Source organism: Micromys minutus (genome assembly GCF_963924665.1).
Source record: "Micromys minutus genome assembly, chromosome: 3".
NCBI lineage: Eukaryota > Metazoa > Chordata > Mammalia > Rodentia > Muridae > Micromys > Micromys minutus.
In genome coordinates this window covers 81869199-81882901 of record NC_137972.1, presented here as the reverse complement: position 1 = coordinate 81882901, position 13703 = coordinate 81869199, and the positions used below count along the sequence as shown (strand labels likewise).

The window sequence follows — 13703 nt, the reverse complement described above, 5'->3', positions numbered from 1 at the left end:
CTCCCACCCGCCGGGCACCGGCTTCGCTGCTGCGGGAGGACGCGCCCACTAGCAGCCCGCGGAGCCAGGCAGTCGGCGCGCGCGGTTTCTCCGAGAAAGCCGGCCGTGCACCTAGGAATTAACCGGCCGGCGCGCGAGGGGAGGGAAGCGGGGCGGGCGAGGGGCGGAGGGGGGGGGGAATGCTGAGCGCGCGCGAGAACAATAATAAGATCGTGTTTGCGGTCGCTGCCCGAGGAGGAATTCGGAGGAGGCGCGAGGCCCGGAGCTCGCGCGGAACCCAGAAGCTCGGCGGGGAGGCGGCGGCGGCTGCTTGAGGCTGGCGACGCGGCTCCTGTGAGCAGCGCGCGGCGGCGGCGGCGGCGGCGGCGGGACTCGGCGCCGCTGGACGCGGGCTCCCCTCCCCCGCAGCCGGGCGGGGATCTGCCAGGCCTGCGGGGCTCCCCCCGCCCACCGCTCGCCTCGGCCGCTGCCTCGCGGCTCTCCCTCGTCGGAGCGGCCGCTCGAGCGCCCGGCTCGAGGCCCGCGGGGAGCGCGGTGCGGTCCGTCGTCCGGCGGAGGGGCGGCCTCCCGGCATCTTCGCGGCGACCAAGGTCCAGCGGGCAGGGGAACGACCGGGATGGCGCGTCCGCGGCCCCGCGAGTACAAAGCGGGAGACCTGGTCTTCGCCAAGATGAAGGGCTACCCGCACTGGCCCGCCCGGGTGAGTACGGCGGCCGCGCGCGCGGGCCCGCCCGCCCACCATTTTCCCTTCATGATGGCGCGCCCGCCCCCTTTCCCCATCACCTCGGCCCGAGTCCGCCTCGCGCCTGGGCTGCGCACCGGGCTCTGGGCCGAGGCGAAGGTTCCGGGCTGCGCCCTCGCCGGCTCGGCGGCCATCCTGACGCCCACGTTCGAAGGCGGGTCCCGCCGGACAGGCCCGACGTCGCCTTCCTCATGGAAGCCGGCGGTGACCGGGAAGCGGGCCCGGGGTGGAGGCGTCGGCCCCCAGCTTGGTCCAGGGTAGACGCCCTGGTCCCGGGCGAACGTCGAGGCAGGTAGGAGAGCGAAAGGCTGACCGCTAGCCGGCGAGAGCGGGTGACGGCCAGTCCTAGAAAGGGGTTGGTCGTGCAGAGGCCAGCGGCAGCCTCGTGGTAGCAGTCTTCCATCTCAGAGCATCCTTCATCTTCCAGACTTGTTGAGTGTTTCCTGGGCCCGATTCCCTGTGCCCCCCACCTGCCCTCTCATTGTCCATTGCCTCCCTGGTGCCCTGGTTCTTAGAAACTGACAGCAAATAGCCTGTCACTGGCTGGTGAGTTCAAGGAGCTCCTTGTGCCTTTTCACCTCCATATTTGTTTTAGGTCGGTTTCCGAACCTTATTCTTGGCCTCGAACCAAACCCGCGACAGCGCTCTTCTTCCTAAATAGCAAGACTGTCGCTAGGTTTTTCTCTAGAAAGCATCTGCGTTTAATACATAGCATTCAGCATTTTTATTAGGCTCCCGGACTGAGGAAGAAGCACTGCTGTGTGTGCGCACCTTATTTGAACAAAATCAATCACTTTTACCTTTAATTTATCTAAATTTAATAGTTGGCAGTTGGCTGACTGAAATAAATATAGTTAAGGAATAGTTAAGGCATTTTGGAGACAATGTTGGTATTCTTGAGGAACAAAAATAGTCAAGGCAAAAGCTGACAAAAATTGGGAGTGTGAACTCACGTGCTGTGTGGTAATGAAGTGAAGATAACAAGACCAAGGGGAAAATACACCCATTCACACAAGGAAGTGACATCAAGAGGGGCAGGCTGAAATTTAGTGAAGTTGAGGAAATGGATAGGCACAATCATTTTGAAATCGTTTATTTTGGCAAGGTTTTAAACGGAAAGGACACTGGGCCAGGAACTTAGGGGATCTGGGGAGCGGTTCAGGCACTGTTAGGAAGAACTAACCATTTTAGCTGCCTGTACATCCATTTCTGTAACTTTAAAATAATTATCTCTAGGATTCCTTCCAACACTAACAACCTCAGACATCAAGAGGAAGAAACAATCTTACTTAGAGTCCACTCGCTGTGATAAGTTCTTCATGTGTGAACCCCAAGTCCTCAAATAAGGAGAAGTTTCAAAGTAGAATCACTGGTGGTTGTTTGGTTTCATCTTACAAAATTGTGTGTAATACTTAAGGGCAAGGTTTGTGACTTTAGAGGTCTTTTAGGGAGTCTCCGTGTGTACTTGTCAAGCTCTGTGAGGTTGTATGGATACACTCAGGAGTGAAAGGCCACAGTCACACCAAAGAGTCTTGCCATTGATAAGTGTCTTCTGAGGGTCAAAAAGGGAATACTTACAATCTCATTAACATGTCTCTATCACAGGTTGACCACCTGTGGTAATTAGTGAAACAAAACTGCTACAGATGTACTGCTAGTTGTACTAAATAAATAAATAAGTCGTAGAAGGTATAATTACAAACCAATATAAAAAAGGGAAAGGAGGAAGCAGAAACTGTTAGGTTTTCAGATTTAAGACAAAGAATGGAAGAAAAGCCCACATGTTCACACTTACCTTCTTACGGAAAGTTCTGAGGCTCACAAGAACTCTAGCAACATTTTGCATTCTCCAAGGAAAGGCAAACGTGAGAATAAAAGGGTATTTTGGGCCTTCTCTTGATTCCACATGCTTGATTACATATGTTCTCATTTTCATTTCAGTTTTATTCAGCATTATCCCTCCTTTTATACCTGATTCTAACTTTGAAGGTTGATATGTAAAAATACTAACCGGAAAACGATTCTTATTTGCATTTCCAATATTTCACTGTATATAAAGCTAGCAATATATGAGGTCCCACAGAATCAAACCCAAGGTAGGAAGGTAAGTTTTATTTCATACTGTAGGAAGGAGCTTTTGAAAAGCCAGTGCTGGTCCACACAAGAATGTAAGAATAATTTTCTGAGGAATGTGGATCAAGAAGATGCAAGATGGCGGGGTCTTGATGCTTAGTGGCCTGGCTGTACCTCTGTAATCTCTTCTGCATTCCAGTTTAGTAATCTCACTATGGAGAGCTTCTTGGTCTCCTTTGTGCTTTCATTTCCCACAAAAGTCCAGAGCAGTGCCTACAATTACAGCAAATTGTTTGAATTGTTATACTTTACTGTTTCCCTTTACCTAATTTATAAGTTGAACATTTTCATAGTTATGTGCATTTCAAGAAAAAAATTTATTGGATTTTTGTACTGCTTCATTTTACATATTCACTGTGAATCTTGAAACATACAAAGATGGTAAGGAACTACCAAAGCAATGTGCTTGAGCAAACGTCCCTACTTTTTCCTTTATAAATTTATAACTTACATTGTACAATTAAATTCATATCTGGCAGTTTTCAGCTCTCTCATAGATGTGTTGATTTCTCAGTATTTTACCATGAAAAATGGTAAGAAGGATTCAGTTATATAGTGAACATCATGTGTCTTTCACCTAAATTTATATTAATTATACTGTAGTTTATCACATATCTGTTCATATATCAATCAGTTCTTTTATCCATACAGCAGCCTACCTTATTTTGAATTATTCCAATGTAAGTTGTAGACATTATTATAATTTACTCTTACACAGTTAAATATGCTAGGGGTCAACATATTTAATGAATCTTTTTTCCCTTACGAGGTAAAATTTACATAGAAAGAAACTTAAATGTGCATTCACTAAATTTGACCAATATATACACTAGATTATACATAACATAATAAAAATACCTACCAAGAATTAAATTAGTCCTAGTAACTAGGAATGTTCTCTTTTGTCTCTTCCTGGCAGACCTGTCTTCATCCCGTTTTTTCCCACCATTTGTCTGTGTGATTTTAACGTTAAATAGCAAGTATTTTTTGGATTGTTGTATATGGCTTTAAAAACTAGTTCATGTGCATAAGGATTTGCTAGCTTAATACTAAAAAACAACGTGCACTAGACAAGGATCTGAACTCTTGAGTATCTTGTTGGTAAAATTGGAGCACACATCCCTAATATATGTAAATTTATCTAAAAATATAATACATATATAAAATATAACACATTCTTTTATTTTATACTACTGCCATGTACATTGTAAAATAAACACCAAAATGATTCAAAGGAAATGAGGTTAGGATATTTAATGGTTCAAATGTTTTATTGTTACAATATTAATAGTGATATATTAGACCCATATTTTTATACCTTAGTTTCTAGATTTTTTTTTTTTTTTTTTTGGCCTGCACTTTGTGGGACCCAATTGATCAGATGGCCTTGTAGTTTTTAATCTTTTAAAGAGTTTTTGTTTTGCTCTGTTCTTAGATTACTCTTGCCAATTGAGCCATTTAAAAAAGTTGTTTGCTTGTATTCATTAGCATTAGCTGTGTAGATCTTTTTTAGCCATCTGTTTGGAGAAGGTACTTGAATTAAATATTTCATAATTCTTTTCAACCAAGTTTTCACAACTATAAATCACAGTAAGCCTGAGGTAAATAAATACAACTGTCCTGAGTAAGGATATTAATGTTTATGTATATATTAAATGATAGTAATTACCTTTTAGATAAAAGAATAAAAAATTAAAATGGAAAGTGTCTTCTTCCCACACACCCACCCCACTCACCTTGTGCATGAGTTATGAGCACTCTGTTACTGAGTACGGAGAATAGCCTCAAAGCTTTTGTGCTTCAACTGAAGAATTCTTCTTTATTGAAAATGTGATGGACTTCAGTGCTTTGCATGCATGAGCCCCGAGTTCAATCCCTAGTTCCTTCCCTCTGCCCCAAGTTATTTTCAGGCATGTTAGCCCATGCCTTTAGTCCTACTACTCAGGAGGCTACCATAGGAGGATGGCTTGAGTCCAGAAAGCTCGCAGACAATCTGGGTAACATAGTAAGACACATACCGTCTCAGGGTTTCAGTGAATATATTTTTATATGAACTCTTAAATCTTAGACACTGTTCATAAGTAATTGCTGTACTCACTTTCAAAATCTGGTCTTACCTGCTGAAATTGATCACAAAGCTACTTTGTGGCATAGCAGTCTGTTTTCTTAGAACCAAGAAAAGAAAAGTGTTTATGTCCAGCACAAGGTCTAAAAGTGCCTGTGCACAGCAGCATATTCATAGTAGACTAGTAGAAACAGCTGAATGCCCCTCAGAGGAGACTCTGTACTGTGTCATGTATTACTGATACTGATACCCACAGAAAAATATAAAGGTGAGCCACAGAAGACAGGCACAGCAGCATACTGAGTAGAAAGCTGTTTATACAATGTTGGGAAACAAGGCTTCACAGTGATGGTGAGCGTGCAGTGGAGCCGTGCTGCAGCTGTCCTGTGCCTTCATCTCCTGGTGCTGGATATGCCAGAGCTCGTGGAAAGCTTGTCCAGTTACTGTAATGGAATTCTGTCTCAGTCTTTAGAAACACAATTTGGGGTAGTATGTGGTATTGCAGCCTCTCACATTTTATATGAGGTGAGGAGACAGAAAGTGGTCCTGTAAGCTACATGGATTAGATTTCACCATGTTTAGTATTTGGTGTTTTGTTTTCCTCTTACTGCTGGAGACTTAGCTCAATGGCAGTCCTCGATTAGCAGTGTGAGGCCCTAAGTTCCATCCGAGGCACTGAAAGACAGAAAAAGAGAAGTAGGTTTCATTTGCCACTTTACAACTTTCTCTCAGGTCTCCTTTCAGTTCTGGTTTCAGCTTCTTTTCTTTACTTGCATTTGTCTTTCTGTTCCTTTCTTACTGAATCACATTGGATCATGTTTTGGATCTGTCTCAACCTCTGTCACTTGACAGAACTTTACAGAAAAGCATTTACCTTACCCTTCTGCATTGCTTGAAGTCCTGAACTCTTACTGAAGTTTGTTGGATATTTATTCTGTGTAGGGCACAATATTAGGTGCAATTTAAAATTTATATTAAATTTGTGGCATGGTCAAACCATAAATATAAAGTATTTTTATAACCTTTACTAATGTAAACATTTGGAACATTTTGGTTCCTTACTGTAGCACTGTTCAGGTGGTGGTGGTCATGCATGCGTTTGTCTGCCTTTGGCAGTAAAGCACTAATATATAAGACTTCATTTCTGGAAAGCAGGCCATACATTTTCAAGAATTTAAGTTTGCATAAATCTCAGCATAAAGAAAGATATTTATAATGTTCACTGTTTCACATGAGTCCAGAGAAGTTATCTTAAGGTAGAAAACAGCACACAACCCTCTTCCTCAAGGGGCTACATTGACCTTGCCAAGAAATAGGTGGGTTGTCTCGTTCTTTTACATAAATTGAGAGCAAATAGGCAATTTAAACTGTAATACCCATAATTTTAATACCAATTATAATTAATACCAGTGTTTTTAATCTCTACCCTAGATACTGTTTATGATTCTTTTGGATGGTGACTGATAGTTTAGAACTGTATACATCTTTATTAGAAGTATCCATTAGTATCTAAGCAGTATAGACTAGTCAGCAGGAGATCAATTTCTTCTTCTAAGAGTATTAAAAAGTTAGGCAAGAATCTTGTCTGCTTGGTGTGGTTACTGGTTTAACCCTTTTTGATCACTTCAGGCGTGTTGCTGGGAACATGACCTCCAGGTTGTTAACTGTCATTGCTAAAATAAATAAAGTATAATAAGAATGTGAAAATGTAGCCCAGCTATGGTGGCACATGCCTTTAATTCCAACACTCAGGAGGCAGAGGCCAACATGGTCTACAGAGTAAGTTCCAGGACAGTCAGGACTACACAGAGGAGCCCTGTTTTAGAAAACAAAAATATATGTGAAAATAATTTAGGGTAGTTTTGTTTGTGAATATAATTATTTTAAGCCAAAGCTTAATTTTATGTGCCTTTTAATTATTACTTTTTAAATTATTCATCCTTATTATATTTTATAAACATCAGTGTCTTTCACAGTAACTAGAAATGCTATTTATGAAAGACTATTTTAAAAGCAAATTACTAATGGCCTTCTCATCTAAAATACTTCACTCAATACTATAAGCTGTTTGTACTATTATTAACTTTTTAAAAAGAAAATAGGTTGAATTTTATATTGTAGGTAGTAGTTTCTCCTAGTAAAAAGTTGTATTATGCAGATAATATTCATTGTAGAAAGATTAATATCATTGTGCCTAGTTTTAGCAACCTGAATATGCACTTAGAATGGTTATAAATTATAATAGCTCCTGTTATATAACATAGGTTATTTCAATTTATAACTATATTACAAGACTCAGAAATTATTTTTTTACTAAATCATTATTTTATTTGATGCGCCTCTAGAAATTCTATTTTTGAGTCAAAGGATGTATATGAATTTTAGAGCTCTGGATTTATATTACTAAAATTGCTTTAACAGAGAAATTTTGACTCCCACATGTTTATTAGCAAAGAAAATGGATACCTGTTTTTCTTCTAATTAATTAAAAATAAATAACTTGACTTTTTAAATGTCTAGCATGCACAAGGCTCTAGGTTCTACCTTCAGCACCCATAAATAAATCTGTCAATTTAATAAATGCTCACATGTACCTGAATCAAGTTGTTTAATTATGGTTAATTATCACTGAGGATATATATATTATATATTTTTGACAATAGGATAAGGTAAATATAATAGTACTTTTTACTCCCAAGACTTATCTTAAATTCACTAAGAATTACCTAATTAATGAATATCTTATTTTCATTATTGTTTTAAAACAGTTCTATTTTCTAGGCTGACCTCAAATCCATTATGAAGTAATACATGACTTTAAACTTCTACTCTTCCCATTGTAAACCCTCTGAGTACTAGGACTATGGAAATGCATTACCATATTCAGTCATCATAGAGTGCTGGAGTCAACGCTGGGACCTCAGGTTTCTAAGCGAACACTCTGCCATCTGTCTTAATCCATAACTGTTAAGAATGACTCAGGAGGTTAACAAGTGTGACATTAGATTAGATGAAAGAACTGAAGAAATACTTGAAAATATGTAGGAAGATCAGATAGGTAGGTAGTAGATAGATAGATAGATAGATAGATAGATAGATAGATAGATAGATAGAGAAAAAAAGAAGCTGTTGATCTTAAATCATAGAACATTCATTATAATGGTGTGTATTATATTTCTGTAGTCCATCTCTTTAAACGCCCATTTATTTAAGGAAATATAAAAATAAATAAGGTTGTAGTTATATATTTAGACAAATTAATGAACTATTAAAATCAATTCTGAGTTAGTTGCATAGTATTATTTACTTTGGTGAAGGTTTCAAAACCTGCATGTGTAAGAGAGCAGGTACTCTCTGAACATCAGGTAGACTAATTAAGAATATTTAGTTTGCAGAAAGCTATACATTAAGTTGTAAGACTATTAGCCAATGTAGTTTCTACCAATTTACTGCATTCCTGATCCTGAGAAGATTTTTCTGAATTTCCTTGCCATTTATGTGGTAGCCTTTCAGCCTAACTAAACTATAGTTAGTAAATGATTTTCTATCTCTTCCCTGCCCAAGTATGTATTGATTACAGTTAGTCTGGCAAATAGCTGTGTGATGACAGAGAATCACATAGAAGGAAAAAGAAAGGAGAAAAATAAATAAATTCAAGCCCGCAGGTTAACATCTTCCAGATACGGAGGAAGTCAAGCAACTGTTGTACCACTGTTTAGGTCTACCTTTTACAACAAGAAGGAGGATAACATCTCATCTTGTTCCTAGGGATTCACTATTAAATGACTAAGTGACTATTCAGTTACCTCTTAAGAGCACCCAACTCTCTACTTAGTAATACAAAAAGGGGGGGGGGTAGTAAAAATATCAGTTAATGTTTTGTATGGCTTGGTGGATATGTTTTCCAATAGTTTCCTTTTATATAATCATTTTGGCACTACGTTATGAGAATTGTGGGACCTTCCTACTGTAAGATTTTCGAGTGCAATGAACCATTTATAGAGATTCCGCATAGCTTCAGAATTTGGGGGGGACAAGACATATGGCCATTTTGGTGCAAAAGTGGGTCAGTAAATGAAGAAATCAACCTTTCTGTTTGGTCACTGGGATTGAAGCTACATAAACATGCTAATAGTTTAAGGCTACCCAGAAGTGAGGTCCAGTTTCCACAGACTGGTATAGTCAGTGATAGCAACAATGTTTCTTGTGTGGGCACTAGTAAAGTCTTGATAACACAGTAGTAGTTTCTAATGCAAACTATGCTTAAGATTAAAGCTATTAAAAGTTTGGTTCAGTAGTGCTTAGCATGTATAAAAATAAGCTTCACAGAAGATTGAAAAAATTATGTAGGCAGGAATGTCAGAAAATAACTCAGCTTTAGAACTCTCCTTTTTTGATTATGAAGTAGAAACTTTGTACTAATGACATTTTAATTTTAAAGGAAATATATATCTAGAGGAACGATATTATAAATTCTCAGTGAGTTTTTGAATTCACATGTTGAACTGATTGAAAATGAATTTTCTCTCTGTCTTTGATTTTTTTTAAAGATTTATTTATTATATATAAGTACACTGTCACTCTCTTCAGACACACCAGAAGAGGATATCAGCTCTCATTACAGATGGTTATGAGCCACCATGTGATTGCTGGGAAATAAACTCAGAACCTCTGGAAGAGCAGTCAGTGCTCTTAACCACTGAACCATCTTTCCAACTCCCCCCCTCTCCCGCCCCTATCTTTGATTTTTCAATATGAGACCAACTGTTGTCAAACAAAGTAAAACTTTCTACTTCGCTGACTGCTATATGATTAACTCACTGGTTTTGAAGATGTAGACTCTTTTAAACAATAAGTAATTGCTGCTTCACTTAGGGTGGGTTTTTTTTTTTTGGTTTTGCTATATTCCATAGAAAAAAATAAATGCTAGTTCCCCACACACACAAGCAGTAGAATTTTTCCAATCCATGTTTTTTACATGTAATGTAGCCTGATAGTTTTATATTTAATTTGATGTAAAGTTAGGTTGAATACTAGTAAATCAGTTTTTACTAATTTAAAAGCACGATTTGTTTGTTTTTTTTTTTTTCTTCTGTTAGGAAAAGGGGTTGTGTGTTATATGGAATCATTGTTAGGATTTAAGAATAACAATGATTTACTAATATTTCTGAATTGTGTATTTTAATACAACTACAGCCTTATATCAGTGTCATAAATAGAAGAAATGAAAGTGATATTGTGTTAGATATTTTAATCATCCAGGCCTATAATATTCCTTGTTCTGAAAGGGCTTTAAAATATAAGCTCAAACTTTCTAATTTCCTCTTCTAATTTTTTAACTGTAATATATCTTTAACTACCTCAAAGCTGTTATAGTTTTATGTATATCATTTGTTAAGGGTAAAAAGTATTTACTAATTACTATTTATGCGGAGTCTGACTATATAATGTTCCCTGGCTAATACTGAGGCTTTGGAATTTACTTGGGTTTACAGTGCTAAACTGTTAAAGTGACTAAGGATGAAGACTTTTGTTATGTTCACAAAAGGCAACTTTGTGGAATACAAATGGTGGAAGAAAAGAGCCAGTTTCCAGAATAATATATAATAAATATTATTACCCCCCTTACAGATGGAAAAAACCTAAAGTCTAGAGAGATTCTAAGTATCTCCCCTAAGTTGCCCAATAGCAACTGATATACTGAAAGCTCTCTAGTACTTACTTTAAACTGTCCGGTGAGTTGTGTGTTTACATCTGGTAATGCAAGTTTATGCATCTTTTCATTCAAAGCTATTGAGTGCCTGTACACCAAGCACTGGTCGAGAGGCAGGGTTTATATATTTGGAATCTGACAAAGACCCTGTCTTCAGGCATTGCTTAAGTAGCTGAAGGGACGGTATTGCTACCAAGTATGCAGAGTGTAGAGTAGATGCTTCTGTGTTACATAGGATATCTGGGAAAGCCCTTCAATAAAATGGCATTTAAATACAGACCCTTAGAGAAAGATGACTAAATCCTGAATGAGCCTACTTTGACATTTTGTTCTACTGCTTCTTCCCTTCCTGCAGGCAGTTTTGAAACCTTTAATAAAAAGTTATATGGCGGGCTGGAGGGATGGCTCAGTGGTTAAGAGCACTGACTGCTCTTCCAGAGGTCCTGAGTTCAACTCCCAGCAACCACATGGTGGCTCACAACCATCTGTAATGGGATCTGATGACCTCTTCTGGTGTGTCTGAAAACAGCTAACGGTATACTTACATAAAATAAATAAATAAATCTTAAAAAAAAAAAAAAAAAGTTATATGGCAGTACTTTCTGAGATGTAAGGTTTAAGGTTTGTTGTTTTAAAGATGAGAAAATTTAAATGTATTAATCTAGGCAACCAACAAAGTTGCTTAGATTACACTCAATTAATAGAAAGTGCTTTGCTAAAATTGATGTTCTTATTTACCTGTGCAACACAGAAGAGGAAGTGAGAGTAAATGAAGTCACTTTGGTTTTTACAATTAGAAATCATGGTACAGTACACATACTATAAAACCATCTTAACAATATCTTGTTTGTTACAGGATTTTGCTATTATTAGAGCAGTGCCCAAGGTTGCAAAGAAAAAGACCACCATTCCAATGGAAGAGACTCAACAAGGCAAAACTTGGCTCTTAATCAAGAGGGCATGCCACTCACAAAAGCAGAAGAGCAAGGGGGTTCAGGAAGTGCACCTACATTTTATTCTAATGCAGGTGGTGACTGTGTCTTTCCCCAGTTGGCTGGAGTCCAATCTCATAGTCTTTTATTTTAAGATTATTTTGTTTATTTCATTTATATGAGTACACTGTAGCTGTCCTCAGACACAGCAGAAGAGGGAATTGGGTCCCATTACAGACGGTTGTGAGCCACCATGTGGTTGCTGGGATGTGAACTCAGGACCTCTGGAAGAGCAGTCAGTGCTCTTAACCACTGAGCCATCTCTCCAACCCCATCATAGTCTTTTTGTAATTGACTAGGTTTAGAAGAATCCACATAAAAGAAATGGAAAAAAGTTGGTTGAGGTGTACTACTTAATTCATTTAAGTTCTGAGAATGCAACATGACCTTTGTATAAACAAAGGTTTTGCCCAGTGGGAGTGTTTTTAAAATTTGCACTAAAGGCTTACTAGGTAGGGAGATAAAAAAGACTTGAATTCCTTGTTGGAAACACAAATTTTACAGTGTTTGATAGAAAAAGCAATATTTAATGTTTTTATATTACTTATAGTTATATTAAAAATATTATATTGATGTTTTTTATATTACCCAGGCCTAGAATTTTTAGTCTTCCTTGTTAATGGAGTATGTACCAGCTTAATAACCATGCACAAGTGGATGGTTTAGTAACGCAATATCACCTTCATCTAGTTTTAGATCTAGAACTTACTTCCTCCTATAGAAACGAAGCTATATGTCCATTTAACAGTAGCTCTCCATTTCCTACCTGCTAACCCTTGGCAACAGTCTCTATGTATGTGATTTGTCTAGGCATTTCACATAAGAAGAATTATACATTATACATGTTTTGTAACTGGCTTATTTCACTTAGCATAATGTTCTTAAGATTCATCCATGTTGTGTCAGAATTCTCTTCTCTTTTAAAGACCAAATAAAGTTCCTTTGTGTGAGTGAAGAATTGGAGTCTTAGGGCAATGGCCAGATTCTGCTAAGGGCTAGTAGGTATGGCAGCTTATCCTCCAAAAGCAAAATAGAAAAGGTTGTGGTTATGTTTTTCTTATTCATGGTTACTTACTATTGGTGTGATAAAGCACCCTGATGGAAAGCAAGTCGGAAAGGGTTCATTGGCTTAGCTCATTACACTCCCCACACGCACCTTATTTATTAGCATTATATTACCTCATCCGTAATGACCTTAGCTTTCTAATCACAGCTCTCAGAATCCTGTGATTTAAAACTGCAACATACATTGATGATTCCTTCCTTCTACTTAACTTATTCCATCAAAATAATTTTTATTTTGTTTTATTTTTGTGTTAAAGCTTTTGAAAGATAACAAATCTTCCTTTATATTTTATCCTTAGAAAGAGATACTTTACAGAGGGTTGCATTAAATTCTTAGAATGGTATTATTACTACTGTAGGCTAAATTTTTGAGGTGTTTGATAGACTATGAAATTTGCTCCTCGATTCAGTGATTTTTGCCATTTGTGTAGTATTATCTAGTACATGTATTCTTTTCAGAGGAAAATAAAATAATTGTTCAATCCTAAATCTGAAATTATATGAAGTATCTCTCTCATTGGCCTTTGCATTATTTCTTCCTTGCCCAGAAGTTTTTGTGCTCTTTTGTGTTAAGCTTTGTCTTTATCCAAAGCCATTATTTTTTAGCATCTTACCCACATCTATGCTTCTTAAAATGTTTTTAATCATTGTAGAAAATTAGAATGTTAGCAATGATGACATAAAATAAGAAAACACAGACAGGAGTCTTTAAGACCCTGAGACCTAGTAGAATGAGTGCTGCAGAGAGTAAGCGAGCCCACAAAACCAGACTTTGAGGTATATAGCCAAAACAAAAAATAAATTATTAGAGATTAAAATAATAATTAATGAAGTATACTGTGGGAAAGTCAACTTTCTGAAACATGAATGCCAAAAGACAGAGCAAATAATCTAAAATTATCAGGAAAAAGATCTAGATTTACTTTAAAAGAAAGATCTGAGTTTAGAACTAGGTAGCATTTAACGTGTTTTACAAAACACATTGTTAAAGTC

General features: G+C 38.2%; 2 protein-coding genes across 2 annotated transcripts in view; one reads left to right on the top strand and one right to left on the bottom strand.

Moving 5' to 3' along the window:
• The first annotated feature begins 552 nt into the window (after positions 1 to 552).
• The window catches only part of HDGFL3 (HDGF like 3), a 47287-nt gene continuing 34136 nt past the window's right edge, over positions 553 to 13703 (top strand). The window contains exon 1 of the mRNA XM_080914496.1: positions 553 to 700. Within this exon, the coding sequence (XP_080770622.1) occupies positions 617 to 700 (84 nt within the window). The 5' untranslated portion in view covers positions 553 to 616. The remainder of the gene's footprint in view (positions 701 to 13703) is intronic.
• TM6SF1 (transmembrane 6 superfamily member 1) overlaps positions 5503 to 13703 on the bottom strand; it is a 68352-nt gene continuing 60151 nt past the window's right edge. The window contains exon 10 of the mRNA XM_080914490.1: positions 5503 to 5615. Within this exon, the coding sequence (XP_080770616.1) occupies positions 5559 to 5615 (57 nt within the window). The 3' untranslated portion in view covers positions 5503 to 5558. The remainder of the gene's footprint in view (positions 5616 to 13703) is intronic.